Source organism: Channa argus, chromosome 12, assembly GCF_033026475.1.
Source record: "Channa argus isolate prfri chromosome 12, Channa argus male v1.0, whole genome shotgun sequence".
NCBI classification, from domain to species: Eukaryota; Metazoa; Chordata; class Actinopteri; order Anabantiformes; family Channidae; genus Channa; species Channa argus.
Window position 1 is genome coordinate 3,841,506 of NC_090208.1, and position 18,013 is coordinate 3,859,518.

The 18,013-nt window shown below is 41.8% G+C and overlaps 2 protein-coding genes across 2 annotated transcripts in view; both read left to right on the forward strand.

Moving 5' to 3' along the window:
• Positions 1-18,013, forward strand: part of LOC137137017 (interferon-induced protein 44-like) — a 111,134-nt gene that overhangs the window by 18,068 nt on the left and 75,053 nt on the right. The gene's annotated exons all lie outside the window — the stretch shown is intronic.
• On the forward strand, positions 8,572-10,011 carry LOC137138059 (tryptase gamma-like). Its single transcript, XM_067524964.1, has 4 exons — positions 8,572-8,663; positions 8,749-9,002; positions 9,149-9,243; positions 9,405-10,011. Exons 1-4 carry the CDS (start codon positions 8,572-8,574, stop codon positions 9,564-9,566), a joined length of 603 nt encoding a protein of 200 aa, XP_067381065.1. The 3' UTR covers positions 9,567-10,011.

The window sequence follows — 18,013 nt, forward strand, 5'->3', positions numbered from 1 at the left end:
AAAGAGAACACATGGATCATATTGCATCAAATCTGAAATGATGCTCTGTGTTGACATCATCATAATCATCATCCAATGCAATGATGGCAGTTTAGAAGTTCACCAACACCTTCACAGGGAGGTAAAACTTCTTCAGCTGCTGCAAGAAGTACAGCCTCTGCTGAACCTTCTTGCTGACGGAGCTGATATTCTGCTCCCAATTGAGCTCTTGGGTTACGGTGGTGCCCAGGAAGTGGAAGCACTTGACAGACATCACTGGAGTGTTGCAAAGGGTGACAGGGGGGAGGGTGGCTGGGATTTTTCCTGAAATCCACTATCATCTCCACTATCTTGAGAGCGTTGAGCTCAGATGGTCCATCTCAGTCCTGTATGCAGATTTGTCTCCATCAGAGATGAGGGTGATGAGGGTTGTGTCATCTGCAAACTTCAAGAGTTTGACAGACTGGTGACCAGAAGTGCTGCTGTTGGTCTACAGGGAGAATAACATCCATCCACTAGTGATGGTCATGAGTCAGACATGTGCTTCCCCAGCCTCACCAACTGCGTCTTTCTGTCAGGAAGTCTGCATGTTCAGCTGGGAGAGCTTGTTTTAGAGCAGAACTGGAACCATTCAGATTCAATTCTTGATTCAAGATTCAGAGTGTTTATTGTCATATGCACAGACAGAAAGCATGTTTCCCTGCACAATGACATTCTTACTTTGCCGTCCACACTAAATGTCAGAGTAAGTAAAATAAAAATGGGAAGAAAAATAGAAATAAAATAAAATACAAATAAAAAAATAAAAAAATAACAGCAAAAAAAAATAAGAGCAATAAGGCAATAAAGGTGAGGTAGAGCAGTTCTGAATAAAATGAGTGTGGAAATGCAAAATGTGATTCAATGTAAACAGTTGTGTTATGTTCATGGTTGCAAACTCCTGTCAGCTGTTTAGGAGTCTGATGGCAGAGGGGAAGAAAGAGTTCTTCAGTCTTGAGGTTCTGCATTTCACACTTTTGTTCCTCCGTCCTGAGGACTGAGGTCTTCACCACTCTCTGCAGGCGTTTGCGGTCCATGGCAGTAGTGCTGCTGTACCACACAGTGATGCAGTTGGTCAGGACACTCTTGATGACACAGCTGTAGAAGTTGCTGAGGATCTTAGGCGACATGCCAAACTTCCTCAGCCTCCTCAGAAAATACAGCCGCTGTTGGGCCTTCTTGACCAGCTGCGTGACGTGAGGTGTCCAAGTGAGGTCCTCAGTGATGTGGACACCCAGGTATTTAAAGTTGCTCACCCTCTCCACTTCAAGCTCCCGAATGAACAGTGGCTGATGCGTTCTCCTCTCCTTTCTCATGTCCACTATCATTTCCTTCGTCTTGTCCGTGTTGAGGGTGAGGTTGTTGTCTCTACACCATGACACCAGACTGGCCACCTCCCTCCTGTAGGCTGCCTCGTCACCACCAGCAATGCGTCCTATCACTCCGGTGTTGCCCGCAAACTTCAGGATGATGTTGTCCTTGTGGGAGGCGACACAGTCGTAGGTGAACAGGGTGTAGAGGATGGGGCTGAGTACACAACCCTGTGGAGTGCCAATGTTTGTGATGACACTGGCTGAAGTCCTTTTACCAATCCTGACAGTCTGAGGCCTGCCAGTCAGGAAGTCTAGGAGCCAGTCACAGAGGGTGGGGTGTAGACCAAGTGTGGACAGTTTGTGGGTGAGGTTGTGGGAAATGACCGTGTTGAAGGCAGAGCTGTAGTTGATGAAGAGTATCCTGAGGTATGAGTCCTTATTTTCCAGATGAGAGAGTGAGTAGTGGATGGCTGCAGCAATGGCATCCGAGGTGGACCTGTTGGGCCAGTAGGCATCCTGCAGGGGGTCAAAAGTGTCTGGTATGCTGCTCTCAATGTGGGCCAGCACCATTCTCTCGAAACACAGTGAGTGCCACTGGCCTGTAGTCATTCAGGCAGGTGGGTGGGCTCTTTTTAGGCAGGGGGACGATGGTCGTGGTCTTAAAGCACGAAGGAACGGTAAACTGGCTGAGGGAGAGGTTGAAGATGGAGGTGAGAACATCAGCCAGCTCGTTGGCACATGCTCTGAGGGCCCACCCAGGAATGTTGTCTGGTCCTGCTGCTTTGCGGGGGTTGATCTTCCTCATAGCTTTGTGTACCTGGGTCATTGAGACGGTTGGTGGAGGGGAGGGGGGTTGAGTGGTCCAGGTGTGTGTGAGCCCCCTCTCTGCAGTATAGCTGGGGACCTCAAAGCCAGTGTAGAATGTGTTGAGGTCGTCCGGCAGGCTGTCTGTTGAGGTGATGCTGTTGGTGGTGGTCCTGTAGTCTGTGATGTGCTGCAGGCCTTGCCACATCCACCCTGAGTCACTAATAGAGTAGAAGCTGTCCAGCTTCTCTCTGTACTGCCTCTTGGCCGCTATGATGGCTTTTCTCAGTCCGTACTTCGCAGCTTTGTACTCGGTCTCATTGCCTGATCTAAATGCAAGAGAGCGAGCATGTAGCATCTGACTTCTTCTGGTTTGGAAACTTCCTGATTTGTATAGTGGGCACGATGTTATCGACACAAGTGCTGATGTACCCAGTCACATACCCGGAGTGGCTGCCACTTTAAACACATCCCAATCAGTCAGAGCAAAACAGTCCTGCAAGGTTCTCTCAGTCACTGGGGTCCAGAGTTTCACCTGTTTGGTGACAGGTTGTGTTTGTTTCAGTCTTTGTCTGTAAGCAGTGTACAGGAACAAAGAGATGTGGTCTGAGTGTCCGAAGTGGGGGCGGGGTGCAGCCCTGTACGCACCACGTATGTTACTGTAAACATGGTCGAGAGTAATCTTATCACGGGGGTAATGTCCACATGCTGGTGGTATTTAGGGAATACAGTCCGTAAACTACACTGGTTGAAGTTGCCAGCAACAATAAAAACAGCGTCAGGATGAGCCGTTTCTAACACGCTGATGACGTCATAGAGTTTGCTGAGTGCTGCGGTGGACGTAGCTCGTGGGGGGATGTAAACAGCGGCCAAAAACACAGCAGTAAATTCCCTCGGTAGATAATAAGGAGGCACTTCAGCAGTAAAAACTCCACATCTGGCGAACAGTGTTCATCCACCGTCTGTATATCTCCACACCACGAGTTGTTAACATACAAACACCCATATCCCCCTTTAGTCTTACCGGACGCGGCTGCTTGATCGCCTCGGTGAACAGAGTGAGTCTGTAGCTGAATGGCGTCCTCTGGGACTTTGTCTGAGAGGCAGGTCTCGGTGAAAATCAGGGCGCAGCACTCTCTGATTTCCCGTTGAGCTGTAATCCTGGCTCGTAGCTCGTCCAGTTTGTTTTCCAGGGACCGCACATTCGCTAGCAGGAGGCTAGGTAGCGGTGGTAGCATGGAGCCCCCCCCTCTTGCCTCGCTTGCATCTCCGTCTCCGAAGCGCTCTCCTGGGGTCAGCTAACTCACTCAAGCCCGGTGCTTTGTGGCCCCCGGGGTGGTTTCGGTGGTGACTCTGGGAGCGAACATGAGTTGTAGCTCCAGCAAAATACAACTAGTAAAGTCAATGTGTTGTGAGTTGGTGATGTCCAGTAATGGCTGTCGGTTGTATGTTAGCAGTGCATGACATTTATGTACTGCAGAAAAAACAAGAAACACACAAAGAAGAAGAAAAAGCCGACATTTCAGCGCGGAGCGAGCAAACACGTCTGCCTCGGAGGGAGCCATGTTGATTGGACTGATTTTTGGTTTGGTTTTTGTATAGAACGAGGGCCATGTTTACGGCGTCATCTACATATCTGTTGGCTCTATAGGCGAACTGCAGGAGGTCCAGAAGGTGTTCGGATCTCAGTAAAAAGAAATTACGTATTTTTGTGTTTTTTATATTATTAAGTTAAATATAGAAATATACTTATATAATATATTTTTTTTACACGTCACTTTGTAGGAAACCATCAAGTTTCCATTCTTCTCCTCCCTCCCTCAGACAAACCTCTCTCTGCTTCTTTGCCAAGCAATAGATCACACATTTCTGTGTTAATGTGTCTGTTATCACCAAACCAATGGACCGTTTCTCAGAAACTGATTTTTTTCCAGGAAACCTGCGTCAGCCATCTTCTGACCAATAAAGCAGCTGGACATTGAGGAAAAGTTCTTTTGGCATCAGATGCTGCCAAATACAGGACTTAATTGGACACTCTGTGTGTCTCACTGAGGTCAAAGGTAACTTCAACTTCAAGAACCGAGTCCAAAGTGTCTGACAATTGGACAGAACATGATGCCAGAGAAAGGAGAACAAGTGGGTTAACACCAGTTCAGCACCTTTCAATTCAATTCAACTTTATTTGGCGCCAACTCACAACAAAGTCATCTCAGGGCACTTTACAGAATAAATTCAAGGTTATAAAAATATATAAAGAGAATCCAACAATTCCCCCTGGAGCAAGCCATAGGCAACAGTGGAGAGGAAAAACTCCCTTTAACGGAAGAAACCTTCAGCAGAACCAGGCTCAGGGTGGACGACCATCTGCCTTGACCGGTTGGGGTGATTGGAAAGTGAAGAGAGAAAAGTCGGGGGCATCTGCAGAAAGTGACAGAGAAGGACAAAGACAACTACGGGAGAAAACACAGAGTTAATGTCATACAGTGGTGACAATTGTGGGGTGAGAGTAGAGGAGAGAGGGACAAGAGGAAGAAAGGAGCTCAGTGCATCGGGGGGTGGGTCCCCCAGCAGTCTCAGCCTATAGCAGCATAACTATAACTAACTATCAGCTTTATTAAAGAGGAAGGTTTTGAGCCTAGACTTAAAAGTAGAGAGTGTGTCTGCTTCCCGAATCTGAACTGGGAGCTGGTTGTCTGATTTTAGAAGTAAAAAATTGTGGGACATCCAGGCCTTTATGTCTTGTAGGCTTGAAGCTTTATTAACTGATTATTTTCATCTGGTTCCATAGATAAATATAACTGGGTATCATCAGCATAACAGTGGAAATGTATGGAGTGTTTTCTAATAATGTTGCCTAAAGGAGACATATATAAAGTAAAAAGTATTGGTCCTAACACAGAGCCTTGTGGAACTCCATAGCTAACCTTTGTGTGCATGGAGGATTCATCATTAACATGAACAAATTGAAATCTATCAGATAGATAAGATTTAAACCAACCTAGTGCAGTTCCTGTAATTCCATTTTCATGTTCCAGTCTCTGTAATAAAATGTTGTGATCAATGGTATCAAATGCAGCACAAAGATCTAACAGAACAAGTACAGAGTCGAGTCCATTATCTGAGGCCATGAGAAGATCGTTGGTGACTTTTACCAGTGCTGTTTCTGTACTATGATGAACTCTAAATCCTGACTGAAAGTCTTCATACAAATTATTCCTATGAAGGTGATCAGATAATTGTTTTGCAACTACTTTTTCAATTATTTTGGAAATAAAGGGGAGATTAGATATTGGTCTGTAATTGGCTAAAATACCTGGGTCAAGACAGGGTTTTTTTGTTTTGTAAGAGGAGTAGTTTTAACTTTTATTAGTTTATCATGATTAACTCTTATTGTGGTCGTTTTTAGCTTTCGTAATTTAGTTGGTCGGGGAACAGACACAGTCTCTATAGGTATGTGGGAGTTGTGGAGGGGTGACGGTTGTAAGGACACCGCAGAGAGGCGTGTAGGACTGGATCTCTGCATCTTAGGCTCAACTCTGATTGAAGAAATCTACACTACACTACCATCTCTCCTAATCAGCCTAAGTTTTCCCCAAAAACGTTTCCAATTGTCTATGTAGCCCACATCATTTGCTGGACACCACCTAGACAGCCAGCGGTTGAATGACGACATGCGTCTGTACATGTCGTCACTGGTCAGATTTGGCAGGGGACCAGAGAAAACTACGGAGTCCGACATTGTTTTGGTAAAGTTACACATTGATTCAATGTTCATGTTAGTGACCTCCGATTTGCGTAAGAGCTACAATTAATCAGTAAACAGTCCTTTGGTAGAAACCCAAGAGTGTGCAAAAACAGGAAGTGACGCATTACACTTACCACACGAGTCCAACCATCTACTCCTTAGAACATTCAGTCCAGTGTTTATTCAAACATCTCAGGTTTGAATTTTTCATATATTAAAAAAAGATTTACAGACAATAAAATGTCCAGTAGGATAAAACATTTTTACAAACCACAGCTGGAAAAGGCTCCAGGATAATCAGATAAAGATAATGAAAGGATGGAAAACAAACTCTATTTCAAATTAATGGGGTTTTAAGAGATGTTTTAACATTAAAGCAGGTGTTTCCTGTCTGATCACTTCCAACAACTCTGGAATCACTTGTTGCATAAAGAGAGAAAACTAATCCAGTCTCTGTTGATCTGTGGAACGTCGGCTATTTGGACAAAGCACAAAAATGTAGTTAACATTAGCAGCACAGCTAATTCTGCTGAAGATCTACAACAATCTTTAAGGTGGAATGTTTTCTTTCATTTTACTCAGTGCTTCATTCAGGTTGTGAATCAATTAACACACCTTCAATTTCAACACAACCTTGACTGTTGCATGTGGTTTTATTACGTCTCTTGCATGACAAACATTTTACTGATGATTCATTTCAGCCTAGTTCTGCAAATCTTTCTCCTCATTTGGAGCATCGTGCCTGTACGTTCCAGCATCACCACAACAGACACCACTCTGTTAGCGCCTACACAAGAATAATGTCCAACAGTCCAGAGATAATCTTCAGATAAGAACCACAAAGTGTGCTGCACATTTTATTCTATGCTGAATTTATTTTTCATTAACTCTATCAGGATATGAGTTGTTGGTCATATCACACAGCTCTGATCCACATGTCTTAACTGTGGCTCATGTAAATTCAGGTTCACAGATATTATAGTCATCGTTTTCCCAACAACCTTTTCCAGAAACTTGAACTTGGTTTGGTAAAAAGACACAACAATGGTTTCGTTTAATCTATAGGTTGTCAAAGAAGCAGAGAGAGGTGTGTCTGAGGGAAGGAGGGGGGAGAACAAGGTATTTATACCATGTCAGATGTGAGGACTTGACACTTGCAGCGATGGCTTCCTACAAAGTGATGTGTGTGGTGACTCTGCTGACTCTGCTGACACCAGGTAAGAACCTCCTCACTGTCCACACCTGAACCAATCAGGTTTCAGAGCTACTTACTGCTGTGTGAGGGAAACACTGGGGAACAAGTAAAACCTCTTAATCAAGTAAAATACTAGGTGCAATACTAATGTTTCTTTAGATCAAAGTGAGGACAGAAGGGAATAAAAACTGTCCTAACTGAGTCAATTCTTAAAAGACTCTTTGAAGTCCAACATTCAATGTGTAAAAAACATATGTAATATACAATATAAAAGAAAAAAACATGTAAAAAAAAAAATGAACTGAGATCTGTGGTGAGGGGGCAGCAGTGGCTCAGGTGGTGACTGTCCACCTGTCGACCGTAGCTTCAGTGATTCTCAGCCCGACTGTGTAGATTGATTCATAGTGAGTGAGAACCTGATGGAAAGATGAACATTTATGAATTTATTTCCTCAGCATATTAGCTCATATTTTAGATTGTTATGGACATTACTGCATGTGGACAGTGAAGAAATATTCTGGTTCTTAAATAAAAGAAACAAACTTTAAATTCTATGACAATTATTTATTGATTCACTCATTTCCATAAAACAAAATTTGAAATAAAATAACATTTATTTATCTGATTATATTTCATTTATTTATTCATGTAAATTATATTAATTACATTTATGTAATTAGATTGTTTTATGTGTAAATAGTATTTTCAGGGAAAAATGTGTTTGATTGAGTTTAGTAATAAATGTTAGAGATGATAAAAATCAATCCTCTCCTGTTTCCACCACATGTCCAAATGTTGTACAAGAAGTATCAGAAAAGCCTGAAGAGTTTCTTTGTGTTCTGTGTTTCAGAGAGTCTCTCACAGCTGGATGGTAAGTCCCAGTTTGCTCCTGTCTGATTTAGTTAAAGATGATCTTCACACTGTTGTTGGATAGAAATGTTTCAGATTGTCAGAGGTTTGTGTCAAACCTTTGGAGCAAATCAGCTGCAGTATTTCCACAAATGGATTCAGACAATTCCAACAACTGATGTATTGAATTAGAACAAAGTTTCAAAACATTTCAGAAGAAAATCACTAAATCATCACTAAGAGCTTGTAGGTTCATTTCTTCTCTCAACATTGTTTATGATCTGCTTCAAACTTGACTTCCTGTCATGTCCAGGCTCTGTGATGGCTCTGACCCATTTCAACACTTGGATCAAATCAGTCATTGTCAGTGTTTTCAACTTGTTGCAGCTCATCACACAAAAACCTTTAAGACTCCACTGCATCAAAGTGAAAAATCACAGGAGTCTTGGACATTATTTTGGTCTCTTTGGAAACTGTGGGATCTCCACCATCATCTAAAATTAATCTTTGTTGGTTTAACTAAACAGATGAAATTTTCAAGGCTTTAAAGCTCAAATGTGTCTCCAGCTGATGTCTGTGGCCAGGTCCCACTGAGTAATCGTCTTCTGGGACTAGGCGTGAAGGTTACAGATGGTAAGTGGCCGTGGATGGCGAGTCTACAGAAGGATGGACGTCATGTGTGTGGTGGGACTCTGGTGAACGAGGACTTTGTGCTGAGCAGTGCCGACTGTTTCTCAAGGTGAGACACCTGGAGTCATGTTCTCACATGTTTTAAAGTGTTGAGTTGTCCTCAGTCCTAATTTAGCTCATGTTATCTCCCTCAGTTCAGCCACAGCATCTGATTGGACCGTGGTCCTGGGTCGTCTGAAACAGAACGGCTCCAACCCCTTTGAGGTGAAACTGAATGTGACAGACATCACTCTGAGCAACCACACTGGGCCTAATGCAGCAGCGCTGCATCTGGCGACCCCCGCCCCCCTGTCCGACTCCATCCTGCCCATCTGTGTGGACACCGGACGAAACTTCAGTGTGGGCTCCACGTGCTGGGTTGCAGGCTGGAGCTCCGGGGCAGGAGGGGGTGAGTCCCTGACACTAGTCTGACACAGTAATTTTAACTGTCTGCATCATTTCACCTCTTTCCATCAAACATAGTAAAGTTAGAGAGATAATTACAACCTGCTTCTGATGCCACTTGTCACCATTTTCTGATTCTCCCAACTTTAGTGGAACAAGTTCTGCAGGAATTCCAGACCTCTGTGGTGGACTGTGAGGACACATCGAATGACAGCATTTGTATTGAAGCTTTGACACTGGAGCAGGTGAATAATCAGATTAGTATTATTATTATTGTTCCTACACACAGTGTGTTGGTGTGTGTTTGTATTTTATCAAAGTGTCTGTTGGTCCTTTAAAGGGTCAGAGGTCAGGGTCAGAATGACCATAATGGACTTGAACATTTCCATTTTTCCTCTTTGTTTAGGGGTTTTCTGGAGGTCCGTTGATGTGTCAGCAGGATGGTTCTTGGTTCCAGGCAGGAGTGTTAGCAGCTGACGACAAACTCACCAGTGGACCACAAGCAGTACAAGGGAAGATCTATATCTCAGTAAGGAGATATAGATCGTTTGTGTTTCAGACACTGTGAACATATTTGTCTGTGCAACCAAGCTGAGCACCACAGAGGGAATTGATGCTCTTTCTGCTGTCTTCAACTCCACCATGTGTGTGACACAAATGTCTATAAAGAATTAATTATTTTAGACACAGTCTGATCTTAAAGCTCCTCTAATAATCCACATAGCAGAGTGTGTAGAGTATTGAAGTTGTCCAATCAGACATCCAGGGTTCCTGCAGCAGACGTTCATGTTCTCCACTGCAGTGTGAGCTGCTGTTCACCTTCGATAGAGCAGAGTCTTCTTTCATCCACCAGTAGTTTAGCTCTGATTATCCAGCAGTGACTAACAGCTGTGCACGAGAGGAGTCACACAATGATCCCACAAGAATAGAAGTTTCCTGTTCAGTCATTTCTTCTCTGAACATTGTTGATGATTTTAATAAAGGAACCTGCATCTCTGAGCTGTTTGTGACTTTTATTTAAATCAGTGATTTCCACTGTGCACGTTCACAAACTGATCATGTGCTGGGGTGTAGCTATAGACCCTCTAGAGGTATAGTAGCACCATCTATTAATAAAAATATGCTACAGCACCAAATTGTGTCTTAAGAGAAATTATTCTTCCATTTTCAGGAAGCTTGTCACATTAGTTTATACAGACATTGGACATGTACCAGGCGTGTCACATACAAAGGACTGGCAAGGACTATACACTCGAGATAGAAGAAGGAAATCAAACTTGGAGAGACTCAGATTATTGCTTTGGCAGATTATTTTAATAATATTGGACACTGGACTAAGATGGAGGAGGTGGAATCGCTCATTTGGCAAATGGGGGAGATTTCAGGGGTTGAGTCCTGTCTCTTCATAGAAAGACGAGTTAAAGCAGGAAATCATACTTGACATCCGATTAAGAAAATAACAAGATGTTTTAGGGTTTTATGTAAGACAGACAGGTGGGTGGATTTCAAATAACATTATAAAATGAGCATAATAACAAATACAAAGTGCAGAAAACACAACTCAGCAATAATGGAGAAGCAGTGGAACCCTGAGCTTGTTTCTCTACAACAATGTATCGGTTAATCTGTGTTAATTTTTTCTTCTATATATAATATTAAATATACCTTTATATCATTTGATTTTTTTACACGTCACTTTGTAGGAAACCATTAAGATTCACTTCATCACACCAGCTCTGGCATAAACACCTTCTTCTAAAACCTCTCTCTGCTTCTTTGACAAACAATCCTGGCAGCGGCATCTTTCTCACTCTCGTAGCTTCTCTACCTGTGTGCTGCAGGGCTCAGTTCTTGGTCCTCTTCTCTTTTCTGTCTATACTACATCCCTGGGCTCTATCATCCACTCACATGGTCTTTCCTATCACTGCTATGCTGATGACACACAGCTCTTCCTGTCCTTTCCACTGGACTGTCTCTCAGACATTTCTTCCTGGATTAGAGGGACACATCTTCAGCTCAACCTCTCCAAGACCGAAGTCCTTGTCTTCCCAGCCAGATCTCCGATGCAACACATCAGCATCAACATTGGATCTACAGTGATTGTCCCACTAAGTCGGCCAAAAATCTGGGGGTCATCATCGATGACCAACTGAGCTTTACGGACCACGTCTCCTCAGTCTCTTTAAAAAAAATAAAATAATATCCTTTCTGCTCTTTCTCGCACTTGCATCTTGTGAATTGTGAACACTTTTTTGATAGGACTTTGCATTGATGTTTTCTCCTTGACTTTTTTTGAGATTTTGTTGCCTTGTACCTCACTTGTAAGTTGCTTTGTATAAAAGCATCTGCTAAATGACTAAATGTAAATGTAAAATTAACAGTAAACCACTCAATTATGCATTTTGCAATATAGCTGATTTACTTTGTACAATTACTTAATGTTTACTTAACCACTAAACAGCTTAGGATTTATGATGTCTCATGTGTATAAGTACATTATGTTATTACTATTTAAATAATTGGCTATATCTTAATTAAAGAAAAAAAGTCATGAAGATAATTTAAAAGTCATGAACATTTTATTTAAAATAAGCAAACTTTCCTAAAACAACTTTCAGTATAAATAAAAGTGCAACAGATTAACATCAAGTGAAATGTAAGACCTTTTAAAAGCTGTATACATTCAAGAATGCAGTGTAATGCTGTTTTTATGGTAGAGGCCAATGTGGTAGAACTAAATACAGGACATCAGCTCTGTGCTTCCCATTAGATAACATGCAAGATTTCATTAAGCATTGTTTTTTTCACAGATTATCTTTCCCAACAGGAACTGAACCAGATTTTAAAACAGTGGCAAAGAACACACATCATTACATTGAAGTCTGTTCAAATCCATTAAAAGTTAAGCTTTCGGGGCTCTATGAATGTGCCATGCTAACTCCAGACCAGATAAAACATTTGACTTTTACAAATTAAATACTTAATACTTCTTTTTCATAAAACTTTAATGCCTTGAGACATTAACTACTTGTATTTACTACATGAGACTTTCTAACATTCTTTAACCACTAAGGTTCATTTACAACATAAAACATGGTGTTGTTATTTAACAAAATGGCCAACATGGTCATCAAAATATTAAAGAGCAATGCAAAACACCTTTTTTTTTTTTGTTTTACTTTACAGACTGACAAACATGGTCCTGAAACTGCAGTTCAAAATAAACTTTGAATATGTGCTTAAAAAGTAGCTTTAAGAGTTTGGTTGAAAATCTAGGATGAGCTGAACTGTGGTGAACTGTTCAAATAGTCACTGACCCAAATGTATCTATACATAAAATGTCCAAAGGATTTTTGTTCCTCTCAATACAACTGAGAACTACTGAAAAGGGAGCAGTTTCAACAAAAGAACCCAAAGCCCTTCAATTATTACTTCATCTAACTAACAACCTGTCTGCTAGACCCTATTCCAACTAGACTGCTCAAGGAAGCTTTACCCTTAATAGATACTGTAGGTTTCCAAATTGAAGCCTTAGCTTGACGCTCTCGTGTCACTCAGTCCACATCCACAAATCCACAGGACCACTCGATGAAATTGACATGTTTATTTAGACACACGTATAATGTGTACATAACAGTCTTCAACATGCAGAAATTTCAACAGAACATCATTGGCACGAAACACTCAAAAACAAAAAAAAAAGAGAGAGACGTAAAGAGAGAGGTCAAAAAACTGTGTGGCTCCACTGTCCTCAAATTTCCCCAAAAAACCCTGTTTTCGTAACCTGTCACCTGACTATCCCTCCCTCTAGTCTATCAGAATAAAAGCACTTATTTATTCAAAAATAACAATCAGAGTTTCTTTCTGATATAAAGCATTTTGAATATAACCAAATACAATTCCCATCCAAAAAATTAAACAAACTTGCTGAATATGGCAAATATTTCTTCCACTTATTTTAAGACTTTATCTATTAACTTAAATTGCTGTAATCAACCAAACATAAACTGCATTTAGGCTCCTACAGATACGTTTGTATTAGAAATCATCAATTTATCTTTAGTAATAGAGTCCTGACCCCAACCCAATAGAACACCTTTGGGATGAATTAGAGCGAAGACTGTGAGCACTGTGTATTATGTATTGAGTTTAGAAGTAAAGAATTATGGGAAATCCAGGCCTACCTGTGGTTCGCAGAATTTCCAAAGGTAGAATGGGAGGCAGAGCCTTTAGCTATCAAGCTCCTCTCCTGTGGAACCAGCTCCCAGATCAGATTCCATTTCTGATGCCACTTAAATGAGATTCTTCTAAATTTCTGGAACGCCACTGCCTTTCTAACTTTCGTGTTGCTTGTTTTAAGTTGCGTGTTTGTGAACTATACCATGGAGATCACCTCTTCTGGTTTACTGCCTTCTTTTTCAGAGGGGCAACACTATCGACTATTGTACGTAGTGAGGCTGCAAAACTCTGAAGAAGGGCCTGGAGGAGGGTACATGATAACAAATACTAGTCGTTTTTGAGTTTTCTAGTTTGGGTGTGAAAGGCTAAGAGTAAGTCTCTCAAATGACTTTAAATGGTCTGCACTTATATAAATGGTCTGCACTTATATAGCGCTTTTCTACCTATTGGCACTCAAAGCGCTTTACACTGCTTCTTATTCACCCATTCACACTCACAATCACACACACATTCATACACCGATGGGGGAGCTGCTATGCAGCTGGCCAACACTCACCGGGAGCAACTAAGTTGGGGTTCAGTGTCTTGCTCAAGGACACTTCGACATGTGACCGGAGGAGCCGGGGATTGAACCAACAACTGTGAGATTGGTGGACAACCGCTCTACCTTCCTGTGCCACAGTCGCCCTTTATAAGTTAGAATGGAAGATTGCTGCTACTCCTCCACCTCGGCCTGTGCTTCTAGGAACATGATAATTAATATGACTCATTTAGACTGAAATATTCTTCCTGCTGCAACCAAGTTTCAGTAAGAGAAAATAAATTGAATTGATGATTGTTTATTAAGTCACTAACTAACAGAGATTTAGAAGAGAGAGATCTGATATTTAATAATCCACATTTAATAGTTTTGGGGTTTTGTTCTGTAAGAGGAGTAGTCTTAACCTTTATTAGTTTATCATGATTAACTCCTCTTGTTGTCGTTTTTAGTTTATGTAATTTAGTTGGTCGGGGAACAGACACAGTCTCTATAGGTATGTGGGAGTTGTGGGGGGGTGACGGTTGTAAGGACACTGCAGAGAGGCGTGTAGGACTGGATCTCTGCATCGTAGGCTCAACTCTGATTAAAGAAAGCTGCACCATCTAAAGTAGGATGGATGCCATCTCTCCTAATCAGCCTAAGAGCTACAATTAATCAGTAAACAGTTGTTATGACCTGAGTTATTGTGTGTTGTTGTTATGTTGTCTTTTTCTCCTCCTCCTGTGTTTTTGTGTGGGTGTGTCTGAGAGGGTTGGGTTGAGCCACAGGTGGTCGGCACGGATTGGTCCATTCGAACTCATTGTCGCCACCTGATTGGACAGGATGGAGCGGCCTTCTCCATTTATAACAGATGACAGCAGCCCCAGCTGGTCCACTTCTGCCACTCACAACCAACCCAGCATTCTGTATGCGACTCTCAACGGGACTCACAGGGAGCTCCGCACTTTGTTTTTGTGGATTTGGATATTTCTGTAAAGTAGCTTCTCCACAGTAGGAGTGAGAAGCCCTTTTTTGTTACTACTTTTTCTCCTGTTTTGGGTTAGGAGTTCAGGTTAGACATCCTGTCATTTGTTTTGAATTTATTTGGTTGTTTAAGTCAGACAGGGATGGTTTTACTTGTTCCCCAGTGTTTCCTTCACACAGCAGTAAGTAGATCTGAAATCTGAATCCAACTCAACCTAAACTCTGAACAGGAGAGAGCTGAGCCACTGTACAGATTCTTCTTCAACAGGTTTCACCCTGCCAGTAATAATCCTACAAATAATGGTAGAACTAAAACTGCTAGTCTTAAAGCTGGTTAATGCTGAACTAAAGGAAATAACAGAGGGTCATAAAGTCACATGTTGTTAGGATTTGCAGTCAGTGAGGTCTGAGGGACAGAGTTTTCTTGGAAGATGTAACAGGTGTGGATTGGACATAGAGAAACAACACTCAAGACTCTTTTCCCACAATTAATTTGCTCCTGCAGACGACAATCAAACAACCATATAAATTGTCTTCTGGCCTTTCCTGCACATCTGACCCCTACATGTACAAAAAATAAAGTTTGCACTGAGAAATGCAGCTCAAATCTCCACAGAGTTACAATAATCACACAGGACATGACGTCTGGCAAGTGGCACCAAACAGACTTCAAAGTAAAATGAAAATGTCCATTAAACTTACATTAATGCTCAAAACTCCACAAAAAATCTCAATAACGTAGTGATATTAAAACCAAGTACACAGATAAGGTGACAACATAAGCAACGTAAACAATTTCCGAAGAAAAAAGAAAAATACTATCAGCGTTTCTCCACATAACTTACCCTCAATGGTGCGTAGCAGCACTGAGAGGGAAAGGGGGAGGGGCTACAGAAACTCAGGACATACATGAAGGGCGATGTGCAGCAATCTCGTTTCCCTGGGAACCAAAACAAGTGCAACTAAAGATTGATCAGTTAGATGAATTTCACATGAACTAAATGGATTTTTAAAATTTGAAATAAAATACACAACATACATTTAAAATAATAATTATAAAACAAAGTGCATTTTTAACTTTACAAAGACAAATGTCAGTGTTGTGGTAAATACTTTTTGAAATCAGAAGTTTTTGATGGCAACATTTTGGATGGAAGATGAATTGTGCTGAGCTGCAGGTCGACAAAGAGCCTGTAACGAGTTAATGATCATAGAAACTGCAGTAACTAGGTTGACTAAGCATAGATACAGACACCGGACATAACGTTGACTTGTTAAAAACGCACACAAAGTCAGAGAAGTAAAAGAGGGGACAAAAGTGAAACAAAAACGGCTGTATAACCGAACGGCAAAACACCTGCCTTCTCTAAAGCCAGGAGACATAGTGCGTCTCAGAAACGTCCCTACAGGAACCTGGAGACAACAGGGACAGGTGGAGGAGGAAGTGGCTCCACGCTCCTATCCATCAGAGAGTGGAGTATCTCTGAGAAGAAACCGCACTGATCTTCATGTAGCACACTTGACTTGGACACGCAGACAGGATCAGGACAAAGCAGTGCACTGTTGTTAGCATAGTTCTGTCTCTATGACAGTGTGTCAGCGCTGCCTGTAAAACTCCCGACCTGAGCATATTTAACACATACTCGTAGCAAAAATAATTTTAATATAATTTAATTAATTATATTAATAAAATAATTATATTATTAATTATAAATAATTTTTGGCACCAATAATGAAACAGCACTACTGTAACATTAGTCCTTACACCCGACATCTTTACAGTTACATGCTAGACAATTTAGACATGTCTCAGTCAAATGTACCGCACAGGGTCCTAAATACTAACGGCCGAGTTAGCTTAACTGCTACATTGTCATTGCTAACATCTAACTCGTGCCAACACACACTGAATGGGAGCGAACGGCCAACTTTCCCACTTCACTCATAACCCTCTGCTTTATATGACACATTAATCCTACATTTCATACCATATCAGCTTACCTGCAAAATTACAGACAAAACAGTGCACTGTTGTTAGCATAGTTCTGTCTCGTGTCTCGTCTCAGCGCTATATGACAGTGTGTCGGCACTGCCTGTCTCCCTCTGGTGGCGAACATCGGTAACAACACTTATCAAAGCTCACTATGTTGTCTGTGTGCAGAAGACTGAAGTGCACATTTCTCAAAATCAGGTAAACTAGTAAATCAAATGTGCCAAAAGAACAGTGTAGAATATGAACTTAAGTTACAGTGGGGTTAAATAAACAATATGTGTTGGGGTCCTGGCCTGTTTTAGGTCACTGCCCTCACATTCAGCTACAGCCAATGGGAAAGGACACAGCAGGTCAGGAAACAGTCCAGCAGGACTTGACTGCATCTATTGAGCCCACTACGAATGGGCTTGGTCACACTGAATGTGGCCTGACAGCAGGGTCTGCATCAAATGCTGATGTAAGGCTTTCCGAATTGCCCAAGTTGCCAGCTGTGGAAGGACTGTTCATACGTAACAGACATGTTCGGCCACCTAAGAAGATGATTGAGAGTTGCTAAAAAGTCTTAGGATGGAAAGGTGGACGTTTAAGTAAAAAAAAAAAGTGTCAACGTTTAAGGAATTGTTTACAAGTAAAGTTAAAATGCTTACGGGCACCACTTAGTCTTAGGGGTAAATAGTATTTCCTTATAGGGGGAAAGATGTTATGTTATGAAGCTAGTTCGATAAGAACTCGATTACCCAGCAGACGATAGGAGATCACAGATTTAGTATTGGAGAGTTGATGAAAAGGACAAAGGAAAATAAAAAGTCTAACATAACTACAGACGGTTAATGAACACTGTTCGCCAGATGTGGAGTTTCTACTGCTGAAGTGCCTCCTTATTATCTACCGAGGGAATTTGACATCCCCCCACGAGCTAACTCCACCGCAGCATCAGCAAACTCTATGACGTCATCAGTGCGTTAGAAACGGCTCATCCTGACGCTGTTTTTATTGTTGCTGGTGACTTCATTCCCACACTTGATAAGAACACTCTGGATCATGTTTACAGTAACATACATGGTGCATACAGGGCTGCACCCCGCCCCCACTTCGGACACTCAGACCACATCTCTTTGTTCCTGTACCCTGCTTACAGACAAAGACTGAAACAAACACACCCTGTCACCAAACAGGTTAAACTCTGGACCCCAGAGACTGAGAGCACCTTGCAGGACTGTTTTGCTCTGACAGACTGGGATGTGTTTAAAGCTGCAGCCACTCTGGAGGACTCTTCCATCAGCGCACAGGATTATGCTGAGTATGTGACTGGGTACATCAGCACTTGTGTTGATAACAT

Coding starts and splice junctions, on each gene's coding strand:
- LOC137138059 (XM_067524964.1), top strand. CDS start 8,572: ATGGCGAGTCTACAGAAGGATGGACGTCATGTGTGTGGTGGGACTCTG. Junction 8,664..8,748: donor AGTGCCGACTGTTTCTCAAG/GTGAGACACCTG, acceptor TATCTCCCTCAG/TTCAGCCACAGCATCTGATT. Junction 9,003..9,148: donor GAGCTCCGGGGCAGGAGGGG/GTGAGTCCCTGA, acceptor TCCCAACTTTAG/TGGAACAAGTTCTGCAGGAA.